At 37.6% G+C, this 22,721-nt stretch overlaps 1 protein-coding gene across 29 annotated transcripts in view; it reads right to left on the reverse strand.

The window, feature by feature from the left end:
• Positions 1-22,721, reverse strand: part of clasp2 (cytoplasmic linker associated protein 2) — a 271,813-nt gene that overhangs the window by 198,031 nt on the left and 51,061 nt on the right. For all 29 annotated transcript variants that reach the window (XM_039736300.1, XM_039736302.1, XM_039736280.1 and 26 more), the window contains exons 2-5: positions 5,565-5,643; positions 4,594-4,697; positions 4,112-4,203; positions 1,911-1,986 (exon numbers count right to left, since the gene is read on the reverse strand). In XM_039736300.1, the coding sequence (XP_039592234.1) occupies positions 1,911-1,986; positions 4,112-4,203; positions 4,594-4,697; positions 5,565-5,643 (351 nt within the window). The remainder of the gene's footprint in view (positions 1-1,910; positions 1,987-4,111; positions 4,204-4,593; positions 4,698-5,564; positions 5,644-22,721) is intronic.

Below are 22,721 nucleotides of genomic sequence, written 5' to 3' on the forward strand. Positions count from 1 at the left end.
CTATAATGCTTTGTCAGGCCAGCACGAAATCCTCCAGAGCTATAACACCCAACATTGGATGGAAGCGCTTAACCCCTAACCCCCGGTACATAATGCTGATCACTTGCATTACAGAATTAAAAAATATATATATTTTTATGAAACATATACAGCATAAATACAAGTTATCTCTGCTCGTCACCAAATGTGCAGGTTGATTTTCTAGTTCCACATCAGTATAAGAAAATGAGACATGTGCCCTATGCATACATACTTAGCCATGTGGAATTAAAAAACTACTTTGAAAGCACCACCACCCAATACAAAACACAGGAGACTATGAAATAATAATAATAATGAAAGATTTATTACTATTTACAAGAAAAAGTGCAAAGCATCAGCACAGACCGTTTGGTGTGACTTCAAATAAAAGAACAAGCCAGCAGCTTCAATCATGACATGCCACTTTGAATCTTCTGCCTTTAAAAGATCGATGTATTTTTTCTGACTTTTGGCTATGATTTCCACATTTAAGCTTTGTTTTGACAGAATATCTAATTGTACATCTCTGACTCCATTCTTTCGTGTTTGCTCTCACGAAGGTACAGTGGTGCAGTGATGGCACTGCTGCCACATAGCTCAGGTCATCTTTTTGGCCACAATAATCGGTCCAGTATAGTTGGCAGACATTTCCTTAGGCCTAAGGGACACTTTAAAGATGATTGTACCAATATAATCAAGTCAAATCTAGTTTAGTTAGTCCTTCCCCATTGACTTCAATGCATTTTGCCAAGTTCGGCAATATTCACGAACATTTTCGTGACTTCTCTAAACTAAAGGTGAAACGAACACTGTGGAGCTTGCTTATCACTAACAGAGAGTCTTGAACAGTGTGTTGACTTCCAGATGCTCAGGAAAGAGCTCCCCTAGAAACGGTGGATGGGCTCTTTACTGGACTGTAAATGGATCCAGATATCCTTGTCCATGTTGGTACTAATGACTCGCATAAAGGAAGACTGTTAATTCTGTAATTCAAATTTAAAGTGTTAGATGCCAAGTTATCTTGCTGAGCCAGACATATATATTATACATATGGAGACAACAAGTGAATTTGCTTAAAATAGGGTGGGAACAATTAGATGGCTCACTGAGTTTCATTTTTCTAAGAAAACAATCCAATGCCTCATGAAGGCAGCACTCAAAGGAGGGGCAGCAAGTTTGAACAGCAAATAGAAGAGGTGTTCTCATTAACCTGGTCCATCACAAAGCAAACTTCTGATTATGATATACTGTCTACAGCCAAAAAGACTACTAAAAAGACCCCTATTAAACATATATATTTTTTAATAAAAAGTAGGATTTGGAGGATTGATATGATGGAACTATTAAGACTTGGTGACCATAACATAGTACATTTCAATTTGTACTAGAAGAGTGCATATTCAAAATCGAATATTAAGTTTAATTTTAGTAAAGCAAATTTGGAGCAGAAAAAACATACCCTGTTAAGTTTGCATCTTTGATATTGATACCGCTATTAAAATAATATTGTGTGTGTTTAGGTCTACAACTGTCTTCAAGCATCACTCTATCTTTGCATCTTATGTGAACCTCTTCTAATAAATGAATCTAAAGTATTATCCTCTCCTTGACTTTCTACACTCGATTAGTGCTAACGTACTGAGAATGGGAAAAAAAAATAATTTAAACAAAGGAAAAAACAGTGTTAAGTTTTCAGCAACACCAGATCCAAAAAGAAACCCCTGTTTGATGAGCATACATACACACTCGCATATCTATGGAATGCTACAGAATAATTTTGCATTTAACGAGAGGTAATTGCTCCACACAAACAATTAATAAAACTACAAGGAACAAGTACAAAAATATTAGGTAGTAAGACACTACCTTTATGACCAATAAGCACTTACCTGAGCGTTGGAGTCTCCTGATAAAGTGCACAGAGACGGTACAATCTTACTTAGCGTTAAAGTCTGTGAGCCATATCTAAAGCAAAAACACAAATAATTTAAGTTGTAGATACAAAATGCTAATGGTTCAAGTTCAAACCAAAAAAATATATTCTGTCGTACTGTCTCCACTTTCTACAAGTTCAATAAATCTCAATGTTTTAAGTAATTAGTCAACCCCCTGTTTAAACAGCTAATGCATTTTACTTTTTGATTAGATTTATGGTATGTTTCTCAGTATCCCAGCATGCTGGATAGATACTGCACAATAAACTATTTGCCCCCTTCCTGATTTCTTATTCTTTTGCATGTTTGTCACACAAAATGTTTCTGATCATCAAACACATTTAACCATTAGTCAAATATAACACAAGTAAACACAAAATGCAGTTTTTAAATGATGGTTTTTATTATTTAGGGAGAAAAAAATCCAAACCTACATGGCCCTGTGTGAAAAAGTAATTGCCCCCTGAACCTAATAACTGGTTGGGCCACCCTTAGCAGCAATAAGCATTTGCGATAACTTGCAATGAGTCTTTTACAGAGCTCTGGAGGAATTTTGGCCCACTCATCTTTGCAGAATTGTTGTAATTCAGCTTTATTTGAGGGTTTTCTAGCATGAACCGCCTTTTTAAGGTCATGCCATAGCATCTCAATTGGATTCAGGTCAGGACTTTGACTAGGCCACTCCAAAGTCTTCATTTTGTTTTTCTTCAGCCATTCAGAGGTGGATTTGCTGGTGTGTTTTGGGTCATTGTCCTGTTGCAGCACCCAAGATCGCTTTAGCTTGAGTTGACGAACAGATGGCCGGACATTCTCCTTCAGGATTTTTTGGTAGACAGTAGAATTCATGGTTCCATCTATCACAGCAAGCCTTCCAGGTCCTGAAGCAGCAAAACCAGCCCCAGACCATCACACTACCACCACCATATTTTACTGTTGGTATGATGTTCTTTTTCTGAAATGCTGTGTTCCTTTTATGCCAGATGTAACGGACATTTGCCTTCCAAAAGTTCAACTTTTGTCTCATCAGTCCACAAGGTATTTTCCCAAAAGTCTTGGCAATCATTGAGATGTTTCTTAGCAAAATTGAGACGAGCCCTAATGTTCTTTTTGCTTAACAGTGGTTTGTGTCTTGGAAATCTGCCATGCAGGCCGTTTTGCCCAGTCTCTTTCTTATGGTGGAGTCGTGAACACTGACCTTAATTGAGGCAAGTGAGGCCTGCAGTTCTTTAGACGTTGTCCTGGGGTCTTTTGTGACCTCTCGGATGAGTCGTCTCTGCGCTCTTGGGGTAATTTTGGTCAGCCGGCCACTCCTGGGAAGGTTCACCACTGTTCCATGTTTTTGCCATTTGTGGATAATGGCTCTCACTGTGGTTCGCTGGAGTCCCAAAGCTTTAGAAATGGCTTTATAACCTTTACCAGACTGATAGATCTCAATTACTTCTGTTCTCATTTGTTCCTGAATTTCTTTGGATCTTGGCATGATGTCTAGCTTTTGAGGTGCTTTTGGTCTTCTTCTCTGTGTCAGGCAGCTCCTATTTAAGTGATTTCTTGATTGAAACAGGTGTGGCAGTAATCAGGCCTGGGGGTGGCTACGGAAATTGAACTCAGGTGTGATACACCACAGTTAGGTTATTTTTTAACAAGGGGACATTACTTTTTCACACAGGGCCATGTAGGTTTGGATTTTTTCTCCTAAATAATAAAACCATCATTTAAAAACTGCATTTTGTGTTTACTTGTGATATATTTGACTAATGGTTAAATGTGTTTGATGATCAGAAACATTTTGTGTGACAAACATGCAAAAGAATAAGAAATCAGGAAGGGGGCAAATAGTTTTTCACACCACTGTACTAAAAACCTCCAATAATTTATATATGAGAATATTTTCAGTCAATCAAGTTCATATAGCATATTCATCCACAGAGAAATCTCAGATGAGCTTGAATGTGCTTAACTCTAGAACATCATCCTGTCGGATCAGAAGATAGTGAACGCTCCTCTTAGGAAAGTTTGGCAAAATCTTTAAACACTAATGAAATCACAAAGGCAAAATGCTTCTTTTCTGTTTTGAGGAAATTTACAAAAGTCAAAATTTCAGGCAAGCTTTCACATTTACTAATACTAAGAAAATTCAAAACCAGTTGAAAACGTACGTGTTCAAGGAAGCAATGAGACAAAGACATACACCTTCTCGACAGCGGTAATTTTTGTGCTTGAAGCCACTGATTAAACGTTCCCAGACATACTGCAATTGAGAATACAAAGAAAGAAAAGCAAATTAGGTAAAGAAATGATCAACAGAAGCACTGCATATTGAGTTTCAATTGTGACACCAACAGAACTCCTCCACAGGGCAGATGCAGAAAGAAAGAATCTGGTTGTTAAGTCTCCTTATTTCAGCCCTAAATGTTTAAATAAAGAATTAAGCAATAGCACTACATAAAATGAGAAAACATCTGTAGAGTTCTAATGGGCAAGTCAAGCGGTGATAACACAACTAAAATATGTTTCCATCAAGCAAAATCAATCACATTTCCATTTTTGACAAAACAGTAGATCTAAGGCAGAGGCACGACAGTCCAGTCATTCATGGTGTCAAACTTTGCAAGTAAGAAATGCAGTGGACAACACATACCATTGGAGGTGCAGTTTGATCCATCAGCTTAAGAATAAGATTCTGTGACTGTTCTCGAACCTGGTCTTTGGCATCTCCAAGCCTGTCAATCAATGCAGGAAGAACTGCAGGGAAAAGGTGCAATAAAGACAGCTTAAACACACAACGTTTAAAGACCAGAAAAGAAAAAACTAAAATCAAAAAATGACAAAACAAGAAATACTGAATGGAAATTAGGGATCTGAGCTGAAAGATGTACATAATCTTATTAATTTGATACAGTGTCCACCATGGTAAATAACAAAACAATTTCCATGAAAGTGGTTTCATCTGTCTTGAAAGACAGAGAGAGGGAGATGTTAGGAAGGCCATGCTACACTTGAATCAAACACCATTGAGAGCATTATAAGAAGACACTGTATTTCAAGTAAACAATTTTATATTTACTTAATTATTAATGATGTCACATGTCTTATTTGCCAAGACCTTAAAAGTAGATGCTTTTGGGAAGCACCGATAAATTAGCTGCCAACAGAGAAACAGGATCCTTTCCCCAGATGATTAAGTGCTTTACAAGAAATGTTTTCAGCTGCACTTTTTTACCTTTCTTTTCAACATATCACACACTCAGTGCCTTTATATTGAATTACTCAGCTCCACCTTTATTTCACCACAAACAACATTCACTTGAGTTTCCCCCCAAACAGTCTATACAACATTTGACCTCTCTCTTGTTTGGTTACTATGGTGACACAAAGCTCTATTGATTAACCAGATTTTAACACAGACTATCTTAAAAAAAACAAAACCACAAAAAAATATAGTACTAATTATCCTTTAAACCTACCATCTCTACTTTGTTTCCCCATTTACCATTTCCAAACAGTGGAACACTAATAAAAGCTTAAGTATTAGTTACTGTGCATTTTCAGGTAATTTTGCTCTGAAGTAATTTGTTCATGAAGTCATGACTAAGGGACTGACTTACTTACCAGTTCCTGTGTAACCTCTGAAGCGATCCACTAACCGGTCTACAAATGCACTTAAGACATCGATCCCCAGTAATGCAACCTAGAAGATAATGAAAAGAACAAATGTTCATTTACCAACTGTCACCATTATTTGATAGACTTCCATAGGGCACACATTAAGAAGACATTTTAATACTTTTATATTTTGGATTATGGGTTTGGAGAATCCATTAAATAAACATGTAGCACAGAGAAAATTGAATCTCTCCTGACCACTCTCAAATAGAGAACTCATAATCACCAGTTGTCCTCTAGTCCAATGTTACAAGATTCCTTATTGGACTAGTAATTTTGTCAGTTTAAATACTGAGAGGAGCTATAAACATTGTCAATTCAGAAACTTGCCTGAATTGCTATTATTAACATAGGTAATATATAGAATTGTCTTTATAGGGGTAACCTATTGGTTAAGTGGTTACATAAACAAAGCATAAGGTTTGCAGTTTAGTTGTGTATATGCAAATTGCATAATGCAGCTCTTGGTGTTAATTAAGTCATGTGACCCTAAACATTTCCACGTAAAAACATAAAATACTCAAATATAAATATACACACACACAAATATATATTTCACATTATGAAACGTAATGTCGTGAGGTACGTTTGTAGATCGCAGTAGGTTATTATGTCGCTACACTGTCAAAATTGCACAACTGAAAATCGCAGCCTATGTCACATTTACCAACTGAGCACCAGTCTTTCAATGTAGTCATCTTTGTCCCTTCTTTTAACATCCAATATCCTGTTGCTTAATTGAGCCATCCCTGTTCGAAGGATTAACAGCTTGCAGTGTTTTCAGTAGCATTCTTTGCCCCTAAATTTCATTTGCCCATTCTGTTATGGTATTTAAAAGAGAAACTTCTCTTTTGTTTGTTTAAGGTTCAATGCCCCCATGCTGCCTGACAGAGTTAGGGCTTTAATGGCATTGTGCAAAGGGTCAATAGCTGTGCTGCATTCAGCCAAAATCTTGGCTCTTTTCTTAATTTCTTCATTCTGTTCAATACATGAAACACAAAACATCAGACAGACAAGCTTCAAAAGGTTCAAAACACACACATTCCTTATTCCTCATGAATACATTTTATGCACTGTACTTCCGGATGAGCAGTCCTTGGTTTCAAGATCGCCTGCATACATCCTACCCCTCTGACAAATGAAAAAAATGAAACATACTAGTTTGTCTCAATCATTAGGTATGTCACAGTAGGTGATCGTTTTCATGGAAGCACACCGCCATGTGCCTCAAACTGGAAAAGATTATGTATATGGAAGGCTACAACAGACAATCGCTAGAAAAGTCATCTTATGTGACTGGGCTTTAGCTGATGCAGGTAGTGTTTCTCTGGTTTTGTGTTATGGATGCAGACTCCTTTAAACCTAGTATGCACTGTAGCCAAGTTATATGAATTTTTATGAGAAAGATTTTTCATCCACTAGCTGTAGCAAGGAAAGCTGCAAGTGATTAAACAACAGACAGCAGAAGGGCATTACAGTAAACCCCCGCAAAGTTGTGGTTCAGGGTTCGTGGACTCAGTCGTCTGCGGATTTTTCCTTAGAACCTAACTATTAATTGTTAGGGGAAAACGCAAATATCCTCTGCAATTTTTGATGGCTTTTTTTGTGGTAATACTGTGCTGCAGAGAGAACAGGAAGCAACCACTGAGGGAAATGCAGTTTGGGATGGTGAAAGTAGCCAATCCGAGAGCATTATTCATTTCTCCTTGCTGCTGATTGACTGCTGCCATGTGATGCATCTCCAGGTGAGTGTCCTTGTGTTTTCCATTTTCTTATTGTATTCATTTTGTTATTCTTGAAACGCAACAATGTCGTTGAATCGCCCTGCACCTTTCTAAGGCTTCTGGAACTCAGCCTAAGCACCAGAAGAAGTTTAAAACTCTCCAGGAGAAGGTTGAAATACTGGATTTGCTCTGGGAACTAAAAAGTTATGCTGCAGTAGTGCGCCACTATGGCATTAATGAAAGCACCATACACTACATAAAGAAGAACAAAGCAGCGATCTGGAGTACAGTATCTGTAATTTTCTGTGATAGTGCCAAAAAGGTAACGACCGTAAGGAATAAAAATATCATCAGGATGGAATCTGCCTTGGCACTGTGGATCACCGACTGCAAGAAGAATATCCCCTTAGACAGTAACATCATCCGTGAGAAAGCACGGAAATTGTACCAGCAGTTCGCTACAGGAGACAATGTAGCAACTTCCTATCACAATGTACCTGAAAATTATAAAGAAAACCAAGCACGAAACCCCACCAGAAGACCCATACAAAGATAAGAGTCCTCCTGAAGTGCCTGAAGAAGAGGTGCCACCAGAAGAGTTTTAAATCCTCTGCATCGTACTGCACAGCTACTTTATCATCATCGGTGAGTAACCGTACATTTTACTGTATTTTAATTTAATGAAATTATTATGTATTTATTCTACTTAATAACAAAGAAAACGACAGCGCATACCAAAGAAAACGCACTTGCATGAATTACAGTACATATAGCGGTAACATCTGTATTTTACATTCTAGCACCGCAGGAGACATAACAGTACAGTACTGTACAGTAGACGGGTTTGCCTTTACATTCTGTTTTTAGGCAATGTATTAAGTTATTTTTTTAGGTAATGTATTAAGCTGAGTTTGCAACGAAATTAAAGTGCTTTGGGGGCATACTGTATTTGGGGTTTAAACTATACAAATAGGCATTTAAAAGGCATTTTTTAACCACATCCAAAAGAAGCAATTTTTCACAATTCGCAGGTGCTTTAGGAACGTAACCCCTGCAAATTTTGGGGGTGTACTGAATACGTGTTTGGCAATTAACTATTACTTTTCATTAAAGATTGTCAATAACGTTTTTTTGATACTTGATTCATTTAATAAATTAAGTTAAACTGCAATTGTAGCAGCTATATCTTTGAGTGCCTGAAGTTAGGGCTACACAATTAATCGCAAAGACATTGCCTGCTGCTGCAAGTATTATATTGAATGTGCACATGCTTTGGTCATCTAAAGGTAGCTAGTAATAAGTGAACATATAATATAGGTATACATTTAAATTTTAGTCAGGTTAAAATTTCAGGAATTTAGTATATATGTTTTAACACGGTCAGAGTGGTAGTGCATACTGTAGTTAGAATTCCTGCCTCACGCTGTCAGAGTCTGCACATCCACCAACCCCCCGGATGTTTCTGGACAAATTGTTAATGATGATGATTGCATTTAACTACAGATTAATACCTTAACACTGAATACTGAAAATGTGTCTGTAATACTTCCCACTTACCAAAGTACATTTAGTCTTTTAGGTGTAGATATCTTATTATACATTTGGAAATTTTAAACATATTGTAAGAGTTTAAAATGCAATTTTATCACTTTAGAGTTCCATATCTTTTGATAGCCATTAAAAATTTTTAACATGCTTTAACAAATAACATCCAACAGGTTCAAATAAATGTCCTATTACTAGTTTTCTTCTGCAGCTAGTCGTGATACACGGGAAATTTATTAACTTATTTTGAAAGCCCATTAACCTTACCAAGAACCCAAGTAAGTTACCTATCACACTAGTTTCATATGCAAGGCAGAAATCTGGACAGACAAACATTCACACATCCATACTGCATACTGACTTATGTTTAGCAGAATAAACTATGTGTCTTTGAAATGTATATTGGTGAGGGAAGAGTAATCTGTTAAAACCCACGTAAGCACAGAGAGAATGTGTAAATTTCATACAAATGACAAGGCTAGGATTTGAACCCAGAAACCTGGAAGTGTGTGGCAAGATCTTCAACTAGTATCAGACATACTGTAATTGTCAATCAGTTGTCTTTTTATTCTTGTAGCTGTTTAAACATATGACAAAAACATTGAATATCGATGATGTACACAATGTGCAATATTATTTTGATTCATACTGTTGAAGTTATTATATATATTATATATATATTATATTATATATTATATATATATATTATATATTATATATATATATATATATATATATATATATATATATATATATATATATATATATATATAATATATTATATATTATATATTATATATATATATATATATATATATATATATATATATATATATATACACACACACACACACACACACACACACACACACACATACATACACACACACACACACACACACATACACACATACATACAATGGAACCTCGGATCACGACCATAATTCGTTTCAGAACTTTGGTCGTGAACCGAAGCAGTTTCCCCCATAGGATTGTATGTAAATACAATTAATCCGTTCCAGACCATACAAACTGTATGTAAATATGTAAAAATATGTAAAGATTAAGAACAAATATAGTTAATTACACCATAGAATGCACAGTGTAATAGTAAACTAATGTAAAAACATTGAATAACACTGACACAAAACACCCAGGCTCCCGGCTCAGCTACACGAGCTGGCTCGCTCGCGCTCTCTCTCTGTAGCACACACACCAACAAAGCCCCTCCCTCCCTCCCTCATCTACAGGAGCAGCCTGGCTCACGCTCTCTCTCTCTCTCTCGCTCGCTCGCTCTCTCAGTAGCCGCGCGAGCACACACACACGCACACACACACGCACGCACACACGCACGCACACACGCACGCACGCACGCACGCACGCACACACACCTATCCCCCATCCCTTCCCTGTCAGCTGCGCGCTCTCTCTCTGCGCTTGCTCGCTCATGCTCTCTAATCTCTCTGTAGCAGGTGCTCGCGCAGCATTTTTTTTTTTTAAATGAGTTTAAGCACAGCAGAAAAAAAGGAACATCGACCAAATCCGAAGTGCATTTAAAAACCAACTCACAAGCAACCAAAAAAGTAAGATTGCAGGAGATCACGCTACAGTATTAAACTTAAAGCCTGATTGCTGTAAACACTTTTTATAAAATGAGTTTTAAGCACAGCGGAAAAAAAGGAACATTTGAAAAAAGAGAAAGGTAAAATTGTACCTAATCGCGCTATAAAAAACCCTATCTGCAAACACTTCCATGAGTTTTAAGCACAAGGAAAAAAGCGAACATTTGCAACAAATCACGTTATGAACTGAAAAATTAACTTTTGAAAAATCCGTAATACAAAAACCACCAAGAAAACTAACCTTGCATGAGTCGAGTTCTTGCATGAAGTGTTTTCCTTTCTTGTGATTTCTTGGGTTTCTGGTGCTTTTAGCTGTTTAGCTGGTGGGAGTGAAAGCCTCATGCAGCCATTCCAAAAACAAATTTCTTCTGACCCAACCCTTCATGTTTGCTGGCAGTCTGGCTTTGTTTACATTGTGCTGCTTGAAAGCAGGAGGGTTCTCAGATTGGTAAATGAGTAAACTGGTAAACAGTTTTTCCACCTCTTGTAATTTCTTTCTTTACTTCGATTTCAATTTTCTTCAAACCACTCTTCACTTGCTTAGAAGCCAACGGAAGAAGAACAATGAACAGAGCTCTTGCAGCAACTCGCTCGCTTTCTCTCTCAGGCTGCCTATTGCGGGGGGATGGTGCGCTAGCACGTACAGCCTGCAGATAGGCAGGCAAACACGTGCAGCAATCTCTTCCTCCCCCTCCCCAGCAGGAACGTGCTCGCTCGCTCTTGCTCTCTCTCTCTCAGCTCAGCTCAGGCAGGCAGGCAAGGGAAACTGGCTTGTTCGTATACCGAGTGTGTGGTTGTGAACCAAGGCAAAAGTTTGGCGAGCTTTTTGGTCGTGAACCGGAACGTTCGTGAACCGAGGTTCCACTGTGTGTGTGTGTGTGTGTGTATATTATATATATATATATATATATATATATATATATATATATATATATATATATATATATATATATATATATATATATATATATATATATATATACACTAGCAGAATACCTGCGCTTCGCAGCGGAGAAGTAGTGTGTTAAAGAAGGTAGAAAAAGAAAAGGAAACATTTTAAAAATAACGTAACATGATTGTCAAAGTAATTGTTTTGTGTATTTGGTGGCAGCGTCACAAAGTTGTTTTCGCTAGCTGCATCAGAAAATGTACCACGACGTCTGACACGCCTCCTTTTTACTGTTTTCACACAGCTTGGATTGCTGCTGTCATATATACACATACATACATACATATATACACATACCTATCTATATCCATATCTACATATGCATACATAAACACATATATATATATATACACATATACATATACATATATATACATATATATATATATATATATATATATATATATATATATATATATATATATATATATATATATATATATATACACACACATATACTTGTGTGTATGTTTGTATGTGTCTACAGTATATGTGTGTGTATAGGTTTGGTCAAGGGAAAAATAATAAATTATAGTCTATAAGTTATTAAACAGTAAAACATTAACGTTTTAAGAAGTACAGGTACATTGAAATTACATTTTCTATGTGAACGTTCAAATTTGTGCCTCTGGTAATGTGCCTTACCGGCATTTAAAGAAAATTAGTTTTGTGTCCTCTGCAATGTTAAGAGAGAAAGGCTTTGGTTTGGGATAAAAGGAAAAAAGGTGTAAAGAAAGGAAAGTTGCCTTTTTCTTTTATATAGTATAGAGAGATGTGTTCGCTGACGTTATGATCGCCTTTTGGGGACAGTCGCGGTGGGTTTTGTGTAGACTGGTGAGACGTCCCCGCCATTGATCGGCTGTGATGGCACTGTCAGTCCTCCACTCGTGTGCGTGTCTTCATAATTTTGCCGTGGTGTAGAAAAGGGGTCCCGTGTTTGCACTTGTCTGGGCTATAGCACAGGGGGAGGATAAAAAAAATTAAAAGTGCTCACTTTGACTTAAGGCAGAAGCGCAGTCAGCGTCTCAAAGGCCGGCACAGCTATGCACGCGCTGGCTGCTCGACTTTTGTTGGGCAGGAGACCCCTTTTGTACACACGTTCATGATATCAAAAATCTCAGCGCTCTTTGGAGGTAATTCATATATTATATATTTAGCAAAATACCTGCGCCTCGCAGCGGAGAAGTAGTGTGGTAAAGAATTAATGAAAAAGAAAAGGAAACCTTTTAATAATAACTTAACATGATTGACATTGTCATGAGTGTTGCTGTCATATATATTCCTGCATAAATAAGTCACCCTCGCTTTGCTCTTACTTTTTTACCGTTCATTTAATCATGGCTAGTGGCAGAAAAATGATAAAATGGAAGGAGGATGGCTTTACCAAAACAATTATTGATGGCGAATCGATTATTCATAAAGCTTGAATTGGTGATCTGTTTTTCTGTGTTAACCTCATATTTTTTCATACTTCTTCTCAAACTAAGGTGGTGCGAGGGTAAAATGAATCGGGATGCGCTGATCAATGTAATCGGTGTGCCAGGAAATCATGCATCGACAAAAGCTCCCCTTTACTTGTAATGCAAAGTGTGATTAAATGCATTATTTTTTAATGCGTTATGGAGCACATGCATCGAAGCTTCTCAGTTGTGCTTGTGCTAAGAAAAGGAAAGATTTTTAAAATAACGTAACACGATTCTCAATGTAACCTTTTGTAAGTAGTGCCTGGAGGATTCAGTGTGGAGAAACTCTAGAGACAGCGTGTGTATTAACTTGTGGATTTTTCTGTGAGTATTTGGTGGCAGTCTGACGAAGTTGCTTCGGAAGACGCCGTTAGCTGCGGAGCTCAGCTCAGAGCGAAATGAGGTAAATGGGAGGGAGATGATGCGTGACTCCCCACCCGCCTTAACCGTCAATCCCCCACAAACACAGCCTCTCGGAATTTGCATAAGCACACCCCTTCACATACAATTTTAACTTAGTTACAAAGTGATCAAAACTCGCGCTTATATCCTCGTCCTCTCATTAAACTTGTATCCCGCATTACCTGTGGGGATGTGAAACGCCAGCGGTAGCCTGTCTATGAACTTAATTTAAAGTTTAGGCTTACACCTTGCTTTCTTTCCGAGGTAGCAGCACTCATGAATATGGTAGTATATGTCACTTTCGCCGCTTCTTATTGTTTCGCTGCCTTCTCAATTATATAATGCATGTTTTCTTAAGCGCTTTTGGAGGTCTTCCTGGTTTTCTACGCACTCGTTGACAGTCAGTTCACGTGATTACGTGGGAGGCGTGATGATGTCACATGAAACTCCGCCCCCCACTTCTTTCCAGCTCAACTCCATTACAGTTAATGGAGAAAAATACCTTCCTGTTATGACCATTAGTCGTAGAATTTCGAAATGAAACCAGCCAAACTTTTGTAAGTAAGCTGTAAGGAATGACCTGCCAAATTTCAGCCTTCTACCTGCACGGGAAGTTGGAGAATTAGTGATGAGTGAGTGAGGGCTTTGCCTTTTATTAGTGTATATATATATATATATATATATATATATATATATATATATATATATATATATATATATATATATATATATATACATACATATACACAGTGGTGTGAAAACTATTTGCCCCTTCCTGATTTCTTATTCTTTTGCATGTTTGTCACACAAAATGTTTCTGATCATCAAACACATTTAACCATTAGTCAAATATAACACAAGTAAACACAAAATGCAGTTTTTAAATGATGGTTTTATTATTTAGGGAGAAAAAAATCCAAACCTACATGGCCCTGTGTGAAAAAGTAATTGCCCCCTTGTTCAAAAATCACCTAACTGTGGTGTATCACACCTGAGTTCAATTTCCTGATTACTGCCACACCTGTTTCAATCAAGAAATCACTTCAATAGGAGCTGCCTGACACAGAGAAGTCGACCAAAAGCACCTCAAAAGCTAGACATCATGCCAAGATCCAAAGAAATTCAGGAACAAATGAGAACAGAAGTAATTGAGATCTATCAGTCTGGTAAAGGTTATAAAGCCATTTCTAAAGCTTTGGGACTTCAGCAAACCACAGTGAGAGCCATTATCCACAAATGGCAAAAACATGGAACAGTGGTGAACCTTCCCAGGAGTGGCCGGCCGACCAAAATTACCCCAAGAGCACAGAGACGACCCATCCGAGAGGTCACAAAAGACCCCAGGACAACGTCTAAAGAACTGCAGGCCTCACTTGCCTCAATTAAGGTCAGTGTTCACGACTCCACCATAAGAAAGAGACTGGGCAAAAACGGCCTGCATGGCAGATTTCCAAGACGCAAACCACTGTTAAGCAAAAGAACATTAGGGCTCGCCTCAATTTTGCTAAGAAACATCTCAATGATGGCCAAGACTTTTGGGAAAATACCTTGTGGACTGACGAGACAAAAGTTGAACTTTTTGGAAGGCAAATGTCCCGTTACATCTGGCGAAAAGGAACACAGCATTTCAGAAAAAGAACATCATACCAACAGTAAAATATGGTGGTGGTAGTGTGATGGTCTGGGGTTGTTTTGCTGCTTCAGGACCTGGAAGGCTTGCTGTGATAGATGGAACCATGAATTCTACTGTCTACCAAAAATCCTGAAGGAGAATGTCCGCCATCTGTTCGTCAACTCAAGCTGAAGCGATCTTGGGTGCTGCAACAGGACAATGACCCAAAACACACCAGCAAATCCACCTCTGAATGGCTGAAGAAAAACAAAATGAAGACTTTGGAGTGGCCTAGTCAAAGTCCTGACCTGAATCCAATTGAGATGCTATGGCATGACCTTAAAAAGGCGCTTCATGCTAGAAAACCCTCAAATAAAGCTGAATTACAACAATTCTGCAAAGGTGAGTGGGCCAAAATTCCTCCAGAGCGCAGTAAAAGACTCATTGCAAGTTATCGCAAACGCTTCACTGCAGTTATTGCTGCTAAGGGTGGCCCAACCAGTTATTAGGTTCAGGGGGCAATTACTTTTTCACACAGGGCCATGTAGGTTTGGATTTTTTTCTCCCTAAATAATAAAACCATCATTTAAAAACTGCATTTTGTGTTTACTTGTGTTATATTTGACTAATGGTTAAATGTGTTTGATGATCAGAAACATTTTGTGTGACAAACATGCAAAAGAATAAGAAATCAGGAAGGGGCAAATAGTTTTTCACACCACTGTGTATATATATATATATATATATATATATATATATATATATATATATATATATATATATATATATATATATATATATATATATATATATATATATATATATATATACAGTGGAGGAAATAATTATTTGACCCCTCACTGATTTTGTAAGTTTGTCCAATGACAAAGAAATGAAAAGTCTCAGAACAGTATCATTTCAATGGTAGGTTTATTTCAACAGTGGCAGATTGCACATCAAAAGGAAAATCGAAAAATAACTTTAAATAAAAGATAGAAATTGATTTGCATTTCATTGAGGGAAATAAGTTTTGAACCCTCTAACAAAAAGACTTAATACTTAGTGGAAAACCCTTGTTTGCAAGCACAGAGGTCAAACGTTTCTTGTAATTGATGACCAAGTTTGCACATTTTAGGAGGAATGTTGGTCCACTCCTCTTTGCAGATCATCTCTAAATCCCTAAGGTTTCGAGGCTGTCTCTGTGCTACTCTGAGCTTGAGCTCCCTCCATAGGTTTTCTATTGGATTAAGGTCCGAGACTGACTAGGCCACTCCATGACCTTAATGTGCTTCTTCTTGAGCCACTCCTTTGTTGCCTTTGCTGTATGTTTTGGGTCATTGTCGTGCTGGAACACCCATCCACGACCCATTTTCAGTTTCCTGGCAGAGGGAAGGAGATTGTCGCTCAGGATTTCACGATACATGGCTCCGTCCATTTTCCGTTAATGCGATTAAGTTGTCCTGTGCCCTTAGCAGAAAAACACCCCCAAAGCAAAATGTTTCCACCCCCATGCTTGACGGTGGGGACGGTGTTTTGGGGTCATAGGCAGCATTTTTCTTCCTCCAAACACAGCGAGTTGAGTTAATGCCAAAGAGCTCTATTTTGGTCTCATCAGACCACAGCACCTTCTCCCAGTCACTCTCTGAATCATTCAGGTGTTCATTGGCAAACTTCAGACGGGCCTGCACATGTGCCTTCTTGAGCAGGGGACCTTGAGCCCTGCAGGATTTTAATCCATTGTGGTGTAATGTGTTTCCAATGGTTTTCTTGGTGACTGTGGTCCCTGCTAATTTGAGGTCATTAACTAACTCCTCCCGTGTAGTTCTAGGATTCTTTTTCACCTTTCTCAGAACCATTGACACCCCACGAGGTGAGATCTTGCGTGGAGCCCCAGAGCGAGGTCGATTGATGGTCATTTTGTGCTCCTTCCATTTTCGAACAATCGCACCAACAGTTGTCACCTTCTCTCCCAGCTTCTTGCTAATGGTTTTGTAGCCCATTCCAGCCTTGTGCAGGTCTACAATTTTGTCTCTGACATCCTTGGACAGCTCTTTGGTCTTTCCCATGTTGTAGAGTGTGGAGTCTGCTTGATTGATTGATTCTGTGGACAGGTGTCTTTTATACAGGTGACTAGTTAAGACAGGTGTCCTTAATGAGGGTGACTAATTGAGTAGAAGTGTCTAACCACTCTGTGGGAGCCAGAACTCTTAATGGTTGGTAGGGGTTCAAAACTTATTTCCCTCAATGAAATGCAAATCAATTTCTATCTTTTATTTAAAGTTATTTTTTCGATTTTCCTTTTGATGTGCAATCTGCCACTGTTGAAATAAACCTACCATTGAAATGATACTGTTCTGAGACTTTTCATTTCTTTGTCATTGGACAAACTTACAAAATCAGTGAGGGGTCAAATAATTATTTCCTCCACTGTATGTATGTATGTATGTATATATATATATATATCTATATATATATATATATATATATATATACAGTAATCCTCGCTATATCGCTTTGACTTTCGCGGTTTCTTTCTATCGCGGATTTTAAATGTAAGCACATCTAAATATATATCACAGATTTTTCGCTTGTTCGCGGATTTCTGCAGACAGTGGGTCTTTTAATTTATGCTACACGCTTCCTCAGTTTGTTTGCCCTGTTGATTTCATACAAGGGACGCTATTGGCGGATGGCTTAAAAGCTACCCAATCAGAGCATGTATTACATATTAACTAAAACTCCTCAATGCTATAAGATATGCATCCCACGCGGAGCTTGTTTGCTTGTCTCTGCCTCTATCTCACCCTATCTGACGTTCTCTGTGCCTGACGGAGATGTGAGCGGAGGGGCTGTTTGCACAGAGGCTGTTCGCTTAGAAGATACTAACGCTCCTATAAAAATGCCGCGGCAAACTTAAAAGCACAAGTATTGATTTTTTGATTGTTTGCTTTTCTTTGCGAGCTCTCTCTCTCTCTCCCTCTGAAATTCTCTGCTCCTGAAGAGAAGATCTATTTGCATTCTTTTAATTGTGAGAAAGAACTGTTATCTCTGTCTTGTCATAGAGGACAGTTTAAAATTTTGACTAAAGGGTGTTATTTCATGTCTAGAGGGCTCTAATAATGTTAACAGTGTGAGAGAGTTTATAAGGGCTTAAAATATATAAAAATAACTACACAAACATATGGTTTCTACTTCGCGGATTTTCGCTCTATCTGGGGGTTCTGGAACGCAAACCCCGCGATCGAGGAGGGATTACTGTATATATAGATATATAGATAGATATAGATATAGATAGATAGAGATATATATATAGTAATCCCTCGCTATATCGCGCTTTCTACTTTCGCGGCTTCACTCTATCGCGGATTTTAAATGTAATCACATCTAAATATATATCACGGATTTTTCGCTGGTTCGCCGCTTTCTGCGGACAATGGGTCTTTTAATTTAGGTTACATGCTTCCTCAGTTTGATTGCCCAGTTGATTTCATACAAGGGACGCTATTGGCTGATGGCTTAGAAGCTACCCAATCAGAGCATGCATTACATATTAACTAAAACTTCTCTATGCTATAAGATATGCTTCCCGCGTGGCGCTTGTTTTGTTTGCTTCTCACTCTCTCTGCCTGACAGAGGGGCTGTGAGCAGAGGGGGCTGTTTACACACTGGCTGTTTACCTAGAAGATAGGACGCTCCTCTACAAAATGCCGCTTTATCGCGGTGCTTCTGTATACTTAAAAGTATGTATTGATTTTTTGTTTGCTTTTCTTAGCGAGCGCTCTCTCTGACATTATCTGCTCTTCAGGATGCTCCTTTGAAGATAAGATATGTTTGCATTCTTTTAATTGTGAGAAAGAACTGCCATCTCTCTCTCTCTCTCTCTCTCTCTCTCTCTCTCTATATATATATATATATATATATATATATATATATATATATATATAATTAATCCGTTTCAGACTCTGCCGCGATAAATGAAAATCCATGAAGTAGAAACCATATGTTTGTATGGTTATTTTTATATATTTTAAGCCCTTATAAACTCTCCCACACTGTTAACATTATTAGAGCCCTCTAGACATGAAATAACACCCTTTAATCAAAAGTTTAAACTGTGCTCCATGAGAAGACAGAGATGACAGTTCTTTCTCACAATTAAAAGAATGCAAATATATCTTCTCTTCAAAGGAGTGCGTGCATCAGGAGCAGAGAATTTCAGAGAGAGAGAGAGAGAGAGAGAGAGAGAGAGCGCTCGCTAAGAAAAGCAAACAATCAAAAAATCAATACGTGCTTTTGTGCTTTTAAGTATGCCGAAGCACCGCAATAAAGCAGCATTTTTTAGAGGAGCATCCGTATCTTCTAAGCAAACAGCCTCTGTGCAAACAACCCCTCTGCTCACACCCCCTCCGTCAGGCGCAGAGAACGTCAGAGAGAGAGAGAGAGCAAGATTAAAGCAAACAATCAAAAAATCAATACGTGCTTTTGGGTTTTTAAGTACTGTATGCCGAAGCACCGCGATAAAGCGGCATTTTTTAGAGGATCGTCCGTATCTTCTAAGCAAACGGCCTCTGTGCAAACAGCCCCTCTGCTTACACCCCCTCCGTCAGGCAGAGAGAATGAGAGAGACATAGAAAAGCAAACAATCAAGCACCGTGCGGGAAGCATATCTTACATCATTGAGGAGTTTTAGTTAATATGTAATACATGCTCTGATTGGGTAGCTTCTAAGCCATCCACCAATAGCGTCCCTTGTATGAAATCAACTGGGCAAACAAACTGAGGAAGCATGTACCATAGATTAAAAGACCCATAGTCTGCAGAAATCCGCGAACCAGTGAAAAATCCATGATATATATTTAGATATGCTTACATTTAAAATCCGTGATAGAGTGAAGCCACAAAAGTCGAAGCGCGATATAGCGAGAGAGATTACTGTATTCTGTGTGGCGATCTCTGCCGGCGCCTCCTCAGTACAAGAGGAAGTCAATTTAAGAAGCACGTACCGATTTAACATGGCTTGGGGAACACTTAACACAAAGCATTTATTGTGCTATATAAAACTTATGGGTTTGAGAAAAATCTAGTAAATTAAATATTCATTTTACGATGAAATTTAATTTACAATGCTCTACTTTAATGACAAATTACAAGAATAAAGTCAACATGTCGATTTTAATCTTGACATAAACGGCGAGAATAAAGTCAACATGTCAACTTTATTCTCGTCATAAGCGTGGCGATTTAAGTGGAAATGTCGAGAATTAAGACATGATGTCGTCACACTATTACATAGTACCCAGGTACATTACACTGCACTGAAAATAAAACAAGTACAACTTGGCTTGCAGTATTATCCAGTAGTATAGAAACAGTATTTACACATTTGAACATAATGGTCCACATCCAACCTTTTAAAACCAAAGTATCTCCAGGCAACGGACACGACTCCTTTTCTTCGGCAAAAGTTCTTCTGTGTCATCATGTTCAACTTTATCATCAGCTACAACTTCAGTTTCGGAATGTTCTCTGTCCATTTTCACCACGCAATACCTACACTACCATTACCTATTTAGCAGTATAGCAGTGAAAAAGAGCCCCCGCGCAAGACCTCTCTGATTAGCGGTGTAGCAGTGAAAAAGGTCCCCACTTGAACAGTTTACCGCTGCACCACATTCCAAATGTCATTTAGGCAACTTAAACCAGTGTTGCGGTATAAGAAAAATCCATATGATAACAAAAATAAAAAACGTTTTTCGGTATGAACCAGTACACCGGCCAACACTATGTATGTGTATACTGAATTTTGAGTTTTCATAACCTGTAAGCCATAATCAGCAAAATGAAAAGAAATAAACGCTTGAAATATATCCCTCTGTGAGTAACGAATCTATATAAATATAGGAGCTTTTTGAAATGAATTACTGAAATAAATGAACTTTTTGATGATATTTTAATTTATTGAGATACACTGGTATACTGTATGCAGGAGTTATACACAAAACATTAAGGAGAATTAAAGTCATTGTCTTCTTAGCAAATTTGTTTGGTTATAAATGTTGTGTTAAAATAAGAACATGTTTACATATTGTGCTAGCATCTCAGAAGTAGATTCTTTAATTTTAAACAACTAGCATGAATGCCGAAAACATGTTTTACTGTTAAATTCTGCTTCATACTTGTAAATTTTTTATTTTTATACTGTATTGAGGATTTGTTCTGTTCTGTGTATTGTATTGCCCCCCTTCTTTTTGACACCCACTGCACGCCCAACCTACCTGGAAAGGGGTCTCTTTTTGAACTGTCTTTCCCAAGGTTTCTTCCATTTTTTCCCTACAAGGGTTTTTTTGGGAGTTTTTCCTTGTCTTCTTAGAGGGGCAAGGCTGGGGGGCCGTCAAGAGGCAGGGCCTGTTAAAGCCCATTGCGGCACTTCTTGTGTCATTTTAGGCTATACAAAAATAAATTGCATTGTATTGTAGATTGTCAATTTAAAAATAACATATGAAAGGCTCTGCAAAATGTCTTGATTTTGGCACAGGGCTTTTGGGTGCCCCATCAAAGGATTAATTTATGCAATACATATGCGGGGGATGGACATTACTTGCATAATTTTTCCTTGTTAAAATTTATATATTTGCTGGTTCAATATCCACATCAGATAAATATTTTACTTTGTTTTTAACAACAAAATAACAGAACTGAGCCATGAATTTGTACTTGTAAGGCACTTTTGAGCATGGTAAAGAGGGTGTATGAATAACATCTTAATACTATTTTTAATTATTAAAAACTCATTTTATCAATTTAATTCAGTATGCGGTTTGTATAGGAATTCTATTATTTCTCTGAGTAGTTTTATATATTTGTCAAATCTTGGGTATTGTTACTAACTATTCAAAATATTAATCCCATCTGTTACACAAGACCAAGCGAGAAAACACTTTTTTCAGAAGGAAAACAAGAACTAAAAAAAATATAAATAATAAATCATAAGTCACATTTTTGCTATGAAGAAAAAAGATCAGCACAGTTTAACCTAAAATGGATATTAGCAGTCTAGTGCTATGTTCCTTAAAGAGTACTGGAAAAACAGAACCAAAGCACACTGCGAAAATACTGACATCTACTGGTCTACTAAAGAATATCCACTAAAACTAAAGGAAAGGGAAGTTATAATAATAATTCTTTGCATTTATATAGCGCTTTTCTCACTACTCAAAGTGCTCAGAAATTGCAGGTTTAGGGCCTTGTTCAAGGGCCCAACAGAGCAGAGTCCCTTTTGGCATTTACGGGACTCAAACCGGCATCCTTCCAATTGCCAGTGCAGATCCCTAACCTCAGAGCTTGAAGATGAAGATTAAATAAAGACCATCTGTAAAAATAGGACATTTTATTTCACTCAAACAGATATATTGTTGTGCTCTGCCACAGGCTATGCTTCACATATCCTACAACAGCATTCTTTAAAAACCAAATGAACAATATTAAAATAAAATTAGAGTAGACAAGAAATACGGCAGTGCTGCTTTAACTGATTTTTAACTGCCTCTTATTAATATATCCAATTTTTGTATCTCAGATTAGTATACCATATCTCATTGAAAAGCAGCATAAATGTTTTGTCTCATTGCACACCACTCTGCATCATTTGTGATTGGTCATTTATCAGGAATTACATCTATTTCTATTTTTTTCATGTAGTGCAGAGCAAAGCTTTTAAAAAAATTCTCAGTATTAAAATGTAGATCTTTGATGGAAGTCTACTTTAGATATAAAAAAAATGCCTTCA

Source organism: Polypterus senegalus, chromosome 15 (assembly GCF_016835505.1).
Source record: "Polypterus senegalus isolate Bchr_013 chromosome 15, ASM1683550v1, whole genome shotgun sequence".
NCBI lineage: Eukaryota > Metazoa > Chordata > Cladistia > Polypteriformes > Polypteridae > Polypterus > Polypterus senegalus.